Source organism: Mus caroli, chromosome 5 (genome assembly GCF_900094665.2).
Source record: "Mus caroli chromosome 5, CAROLI_EIJ_v1.1, whole genome shotgun sequence".
Lineage (NCBI taxonomy): Eukaryota > Metazoa > Chordata > Mammalia > Rodentia > Muridae > Mus > Mus caroli.
In genome coordinates this window covers 133,629,964-133,638,123 of record NC_034574.1, presented here as the reverse complement: position 1 = coordinate 133,638,123, position 8,160 = coordinate 133,629,964, and the positions used below count along the sequence as shown (strand labels likewise).

Sequence of the window (8,160 nt, the reverse complement as noted above, 5' to 3'; positions counted from 1 at the left end):
GGAGGGGCTGGGGGCGTGGCTCAGTGGTAGAGCCCCTGCCTAGAATCCCCCAGTGAGGGGCTGGGGGCGTGGCTCAGTGGTGGAGCCCCTGCCTAGAATCCCCCAGTGAGGGGCTGGGGGCATGGCTCAGTGGTAGAGCCCCTGCCTAGAATCCCCCAGTGAGGGGCTGGGACGTGACTTAGTGGCTAGAGTTTTTACATAGAAAGCTCAAGGCCCTGGGTTCCATTAGCACCACAAAACCATATCCATTAGCACACACACACACACACACACACACACACAAATGTATCCAGATTGAAAAGACAGAAGAAATAAAAATCTCTGAGCTGACATGATCTTACACATAAGACCCCCCCACACACACACTAAGGAACTATTGAAACTAATAAAAATTTCAAATTACACAGGCTTCCCGAAGGCCAGAATCTCTCACCCCAAATGTAGCAGCACTCTAAGGATCACGCCTTTACACACAGACTTCTGAGCAGCAGTCAGCACCCACGCTGCAACATTCCCTGCAAACTTTGAGACATTGCCAAATAAAATTAAGGATTTAAAATCAACACATGAAAATCAATTGTGTATTTGCACACCGTCCATGAACATTCCTCAAATGAATATAAAGAAGTGAAGCCCATTTATAATCATTGAAATAACAAAAACCAGGTAGGAATAAATTTATCAGAAGAAATGCAAGATTTACTTGCTGTATTCGTGAGCTTTCTGACGTTGTAATGAAATTCCCTGATACGTGATGCTTAGGAGGTTAAAAACAGGTCATACTCTCCAGAGTCCAAGATCGGGGGACACTCTGGTTTTGGCCTCTGGTGAGGACAGCACATCATGGTAAAAGAGAGCATCAGGATAGGAGGACAGAGAGAGAGAAAGAGGGGGAGAGGAGAGGTCAGGGAAGGAGGGAGAGGTTTTTTTCATATTCCCTTTATATCCTATGTCCCTTAGTGACAGACCTTTGGGTGACATTTGACACTCAACCTGTGGCACACACACTAAACCATTGCTGAAAGATTCTAGGACATAGATACAAGGAAAGGCATGCATGTCTGTGGATCAGGCGACTCCCTCTTGATGTAGATACAAGGAAAAGCACACATGTCTATGGACCAGGAAACTCCCTCTCGTTGGACAGCACCAGCCCTCAGTTGCTCTTCGTGTTGGCTGGGTTCACTGTTAGAATACCAGCTGGCTTTTCTTTGCAGAGATGTCAGGAGAGGGCCTGGAGAGATGTCAATTCCCATCACACAGGTGAAAAGCCAGGCACCCTGGGGCACATCTATAACAACAGCACTAGGGAGGCAGAGGCAGGAGGATCCCTAGAGCTCACTGGCCAAACAGTCTACCCAAATTGATGAGCTCTGGGTTTGCTGAGAGATGCTGTTTTTTTTTTTTAAATGGAGAGGTATTGAGAAAGACACCAAACATCAGCTTTTGGCTCCACATGCACACAACATATACATCCAAAGAAACTAAGTAATGAATCCTAAAATTGTAAGGGGTATCTTATTAGATACCAAAGCTATCTTCAAAAAACATAAAAGGGTTGGAGAACTCCTACTTCCCAATGTCAAAACCTACTACAAATCTGTATGAGCCTAGACAGTGTAGTTCTGGCATGAAAGTGTAGACCAATGCAATGGTGTTGAGAGCTCAGGAACAAACAAACACTGGCACTAGCCAGCTGATGTGCAGAGTACCAAGATCATTCAGTTAGGGGTTATTTCTCTTCACCAAATCATACTTTGACAACTGGATAGTTACACATTTTTAAATGCAGTTGAGGGGACTGACTTCTCTTGCCGAGAGCCCAGGTTTGGTTCCCAGCTGCTCACAACCTATTATAACTCTAGTTCCAGGAGACTGATGCCCTCTTCTGACTTCCATGGGCATCTGAACTCATGTGCAAACTCAAATACAGTCATACACACATAGGCAAAATTAGAGCTTTCATCTTGAAGATGAAGGATTGGGAGGGGAGAGGAAGGGAGAATAAGATGGAGGAGGAGGAAGAAGAAGGGGGAGGAGGAAAAGGAGGAGAAAGAAGGAGGAGGAGGAGAAGGAGGAGGAGGAAGGAGGAGAAGGAGAAAGGAGGAGGAAGAAGAAGGAGGAGGAGGATGAAGAAGGAGGAGGAGGAGGAAGGAGGCAGAGGAGAATGCCCTTGTACATTTATATGGCTTGACAATAAAATGTCCCCATTGCCTCATGGGTTTAAACACTTGGGTGCAGCTGGTGGTGCTATTTGGGAAGGAGCTATAGAACAGTGCAGCCTTGATGGAGGAAGTGGGTAACTGGAAGTGAGTTTCAAGGCTTTATAGTCTGGCCTCACTTCCTGTTCATTCTTTGCTTCCTGACTGTGAATGTGATGTGACCAGCTGGTCCCTGTTCCTGCCACCATGACTTCCCCCACCATGAGGCAGTGATCCCCTCCAACTGTGAGCCAGAACAAATCCTTTCTCCCTTAAGTTCCTTTTGTCCGGGTATTTTATCATGGCAGCAGAATCAGATACCTACGTCACACCACAAACACAATTTAATGAAATGAATCATAAGCTTTGATTTGAAAGCTTAAACAAAACTGCAACAAGAAAAATGTAAGTCTTCGTTGCTTGGCCTTTAAACTGGTGTTTCTCAACCTGTGGGTCATGACCCCTTTGAGATTAGGGTCACACATCAGATATCTTACATATCAGGTATTTACACCATAATCCACAAAATAGCAAAATTACACTTAAGAAGTAACAATGAACTAATTTTATGGTGGCAGGGGGGGGGAGTCACCACAACATAAAGAACCATATTAAAGGATCACAGCGTTAGGAAAGTTGAGACCCACTGTGTTAAACAACAGGTGTTTTATGAATGCTGGGTAAAAACAGTCAACAAATTGGATGACATCTAAATTTAAAAGTTATGGGCCAGAGAGATGGCTCAGCAGGTAAAGGCAGGTGCCACCATACCTGTCTACCTGAGGTCAATCTCAGGGACCCACATGGTGGAAAGAGACCAGCTCTCCCAAGTTGTCCTCTGACCTCCACGTGTGTGCTCTGGCACATGCTCATCCACATACACACATACACACATGCACACGAGTGGAACTTTACAAAAGAATTAAGAGTGTGTGCAGCAAGCATTGTCTATAGACAGTTGCAAGGAGATCTGATGACAGTCTTCTATGCAGGATTCCTGAGGAAGCCCTGCAAGTGGCTGAAGGCTCTGAGCAGATACTCCTCTACACAAGCAGCCAATGCGCATAGGAACAGGCACTCTGCACCATTGGTCATTAGGAAAATGCAAAGCAAAACCACAGCGAGACGCCATTTCACAAGCAGGGATCAGCTATCACAGAGAAAACAGAGGAGAGCTGGCATTGGCCAGAGAATGTGGAGAGGTCAGGGAGGTGTCAAGGTCCTGAAGCATCACTTGCACCAATGGGAAACTGTGTCCCTTGCTTTGCAATACACTGTGGCAAGTCCTCAAAAATGTAGCATCCGCCTTCCTGGGTCTGAGGAGATGCCTCAGAGGGTAAGAGTACTTGCTGTGAGACCAATGTTTTCACATTCCCATGTTCACATTTTCATCGTGCCATGCAAATAGAGTGCCAAGCATGGCTGTGCTGTGGAGTAAGGGACAACAAGGGCCCTGGGGCTGGCTCACCACCAGCCTACCTCCAGGGTCAGTGAGAGACCCTGTCTCAAAGCAATAGAGAGAGCAGTGATAGGAAAGGACCCCAAACATCCTCCTCTGGCCTCCACGTGTGTGCAAGGGTGTGTATACCCACACACGCTCACATACGTCTCACACACATGCCCACACATACACAGTATTTTCCAACCAGCTCCCAATTTCCAGTTCTCCATATCTACTCAGGGAATAAAAAAAGCACATATCCCCCACAGAATCCCAGTCATCGTGTCTGGGGCATCACTGTCCATCAAATGACTCAAGAAGGCAGAGTGAGCTCAACAATCCATCAGTGCATGAACAACTAAACTGTGAAACCAACACAAGGAGCAATCATTTGACAATGAGGGTGTGTCCACCACCTGCATGGGGGTGCACCTATGCGTATAGGACAAGTCTGAGCGTGTGTCCACCTGTGAAGAGGTGCACCTGTGTGTATAGGACAAGTCTGAGCTTGTGTCCACCTGTGTGGGTGTACCTGGTTTTATAGGGCAAAACTGCTGCCTTTTTTTTTTTTCAGATACTGCACACCTTGAGTTTTTTGAGACAAGGTCTCTCACTGGTCTGAAACACACCAAGCAGTCAAGGCTGTCTGTCCAGTGAGCCTCAAGGATCCACTGTCTTTGCCTCCTAAGAGCTGGGATTGCGAGTGTGAACCACTGTGCCCAGGTTTTTATGTGGGTTCTAATTCAGAGGCTCCTTGACTCCCCAGTCTTGATGGACAAGTGTTTGGAGGACGTGCCACTGTAGAATAACCAAGGCACGGAATGCTGGAAGTCATGGCAAGTCTGTGTGTGTTGATAGTCCGGATTATCACTGAACGCAGTGTAGCATCACCTGGGAAGTCCTGCTGGAGATTATGTAGATCAGCCTGGCCTGTGGGCGTGTCTAAAGGCAAAGTGTTTCAGTTACATTGTTTCAGAAAAAGCCATTCCCCGGGTTTAGGCTTTGAACTGCCTTAGAGCAGAGAAAGTGAGCTGAGCCCTCCAATGCACACCTTCATTTCTCTCTGCTCTCCACTGTGGGTGTGTGATATAATCAGCCGCTCCAACACACTGCTTTGTCTTCCCCGCAATGATGGACTGTGAGCTGGAATCAGGAGTTAGCATAAACCCTTTATCCCCTAAGTTGTTGTCTTGTCGGGGCATTTTATCACAGTCACAGAAACAAAACAGGGAAGCCACGGAAACAGGAAGTACATTAGTTGTTGCCAGGAGCTGGTAGGTGTTGGGGGGAAATGGATGGCTAGGTTTCTTTTTGAAATAATGAACACGTTTTCAATTGAGTGTGGTGACAGGCACACAGTTTGCAAACCATTGAACTGTACACATTAAAAAGATGAATCACATGGCATATGAATTCTAGCCCAATAAAGAAAAACTGTTTTGAAAGGAAGGGATGAGGAGGAGGGGGAGCCAGGGAGGAAGAAAGAGGGGGAGGGAGGGCAGATTGATACTTGCTTCAAAATGATCAAAATTTGAGAAGAGTATGGGGGTTGGGGGGTAAGCTCTCCACAAAAGGTTACATGGTTCGAATCTGTGCATAGGGAAAATAACAGACAGAAAGCAGATGTGTGGATGCAGACGGGGCACTCCAGAGATCTAGTGACTGCTAATGGTGCTGGGAAGATGGTTCCGTGGAGAGTACTTGCTGTACAGCGGAAGGACCTGAGCTTGAATTCCACCTCTCATATAAAAAGCCGGGGGCTATGACCATGCCTATAACCCCAGTGCATAGGGACAGAGACAGGGGGATGCCTAGGTTTGATGGATGTCAGCCTAATTCCGGTTTCAATGAGAGATGCTGTCTTGAAGGAGTAAAACAGAGACGATCAAGATGCCTGGTGCTCTCTACCTTCCATTTGTGCACACAGGTGCATATGTCTACATACCTGCATGTGTGCATACCCTGTACACACACACACACACACACACACACCTGAATAACCAGCTGACCATGTATTTTCTTCAAAAGAGTAACCACTCATAGGTATGAGATTTCTTTTAGGCAAGACAGAAGTACTTAAAATTATTGGGCCATTATAAATGATAATGATAAATGAACAACATAGTATTGTTTAAAGATTGTTGAGGCTGGAGACACGGCTCAGCAGCTAAGCTCTTGCAGAGGACCCAGGTTCAGTCTGAGCACCAAAATCGGCAGCTCACAACTATATATAATTACAATTTCAGAAGGTATGACGCCCTCTTGTGTTCTTCATGAGCACTTGCACATGCAAGAAGTACATAAATGCATACATGGAGACCTGCATAAATAATAAACAATCCCTTAAGTCATTGAACTAAAATGAACAAGTTTATAGTGTTCAAGTTGTATCATTTTAAAGCTACATTTTAAAAAATGAGCTGGGGCTGTAGAGACGGCTCAGCGGTTAAGAGCATTGACTGTTCTTCCAAAGGTCCAGAGTTCAAATCCCAGCAACCACATGGTGGCTCACAACCATCTGTAATGAGATCTGACACCCTCTTCTGGTGTGTCTGAAGACAGCTATAGTATACTTACATATAACAATAAATAAATCTTTGGGTTGGAGTGAGCGGGGCCGGAGCAAGCAGAGGTCCTAAGTTAAATTCCCAGCAACCACGTGATGGCTCACAACCATCTGTATAGCTACAATATCCTCATTAAATAAATAAATAAATCTTTTATGCACCCACCTAAATAAACCTCAAAGAAAATGCAGAGGGGAAAAAAGCAATATGGAAGGAGATAGACAGTATAGTATCATTTGTGCAGAATTTGAAAGCAAACGGTATTATATAAATATTGTTTAGAGAAAGATATATTCTTAGTAAGATAATACCTGCATAGAAAGAGCATATACCCCAATGACAGGACTTTCCATCTCTCCCTATAAATTGTCCTTTAAAAACGTTACAGCTCATCTTTCTATTGTTTTGTGTTTAGTGTGTAAGAAAATTTATACTTGTATTTATGTCTCCATCCCCTTCTCCCTTGGATAAGAGGCAATCTGTCCTATGCACTTTTCTGTGCTATACGTTTATTTTTTCAGCAGTATTTGCCAGCCATCACTCCCGAGCGTTTATAGCGTTGTTTCATGGAGGGTTTTTTATTAACCTTGTTGGGGTTTATGCCTCGCAGGAGGAGGGCCAGCTATGGATGACTACATGGAGACTCTGAAGGATGAAGAGGAGGCCCTGTGGGATAACGTGGAATGCAACCGGCACATGCTGAGCCGTTACATCAACCCCGCCAAGCTCACCCCCTACCTGCGCCAGTGCAAGGTCATCGATGAGCAAGATGAAGACGAGGTGCTCAATGCGCCCATGCTGCCGTCCAAGATCAACCGTGCAGGTAATGGAGGGAAGGGAAGTGTGTGAACCACGCATGCTCAGTCAAGGGCATGCCTCTGATTGGCTCGATCTCCCTCCAGAAGAGGGCTTTTATTCTGGGGTCCACAGATGTGTTGCTTGCCTCTACTCATCACCCCACCCTCGTGCTAGGCACCACTGCCAGACCAGACACAGCTCCACCCACATCTCAAGGAACCAAAGAGTTGCTTATCAGGGTGTGTGAGGAGTTACCTAAGAATGTATGGTGTTCCTCACAAGAACAGAGTTGAAGAGTTCCTTAAAGGAGCATGCATAGGAGACTCATACGAGTGTGGGTGAGAGGTTGCACACAGTATGTGTGAAGGTCTCCTCGAAGGAGCCTGGATAACGGGGCCCTCGCCGGAGCCTGGATGAATGGTCCCTCACAGGAGCATAGGTGACCCTGACAGCTTTAGCACAAAAACTCCAACCCAACACGGGTGACAGACTCTCAAAAGCTGCACCCCTGGAGCTCCCTGTACAACTTGCAGGCTGAAGGGTCCTCTCCACAGCAGTCGTCACCGCCTTTGAAACCTCTGGGTGGGCCCTTGTGAACCTCCTGAGCTTCATGATGCCCAACCTTGGCATGTCCTCATCTGAGCATCCCTGACCCTTTCCACATCAGGGTTGAAATGTTACGGTATCTGGAGCAAAAGACATCACAGTAGGCCACTTCCCGCCCTAAGCTTTGTGTGTGCAGAACTCGGAATCAGTGAACTTGAAGGGCAGGGTACGTGTTCTGCTTTTGCAAACCTACAATGAATGTCGATGAATGTCAGCGGGTGGCAGATCACACTACTGATTATGTAATACCTTTGACCTTGTCAACAGTAAAGACAACAGCGAGACCTGTACCACATCCCAGTGCTACAGATAGATAGAGACAGAGATAGAGAGATATAGAGATAGAGTAGAGATGATAGAGGTAGAGGTAGAGATAGAGGTGATAGAGATAGAGATAGAGATAGAGATAGAGATAGAGATAGAGATAGAGATAGAGATAGAGATACAGATAGAGATACAGATACAGATACAGATACAGATACAGATACAGATACAGATACAGATACAGATACAGATACAGATACAGATACAGATACAGATACAGATA

General features: G+C 45.9%; 1 protein-coding gene across 1 annotated transcript in view; it reads left to right on the top strand.

Annotated features, from left to right (window-relative positions):
• Nucleotides 1–8,160, top strand: part of Card11 (caspase recruitment domain family member 11) — a gene marked incomplete at its 5' end in the record, with an annotated part of 57,634 nt that overhangs the window by 7,318 nt on the left and 42,156 nt on the right. The window contains one exon of the mRNA XM_029477657.1: nucleotides 6,820–7,032. Within this exon, the coding sequence (XP_029333517.1) occupies nucleotides 6,820–7,032 (213 nt within the window). The remainder of the gene's footprint in view (nucleotides 1–6,819; nucleotides 7,033–8,160) is intronic.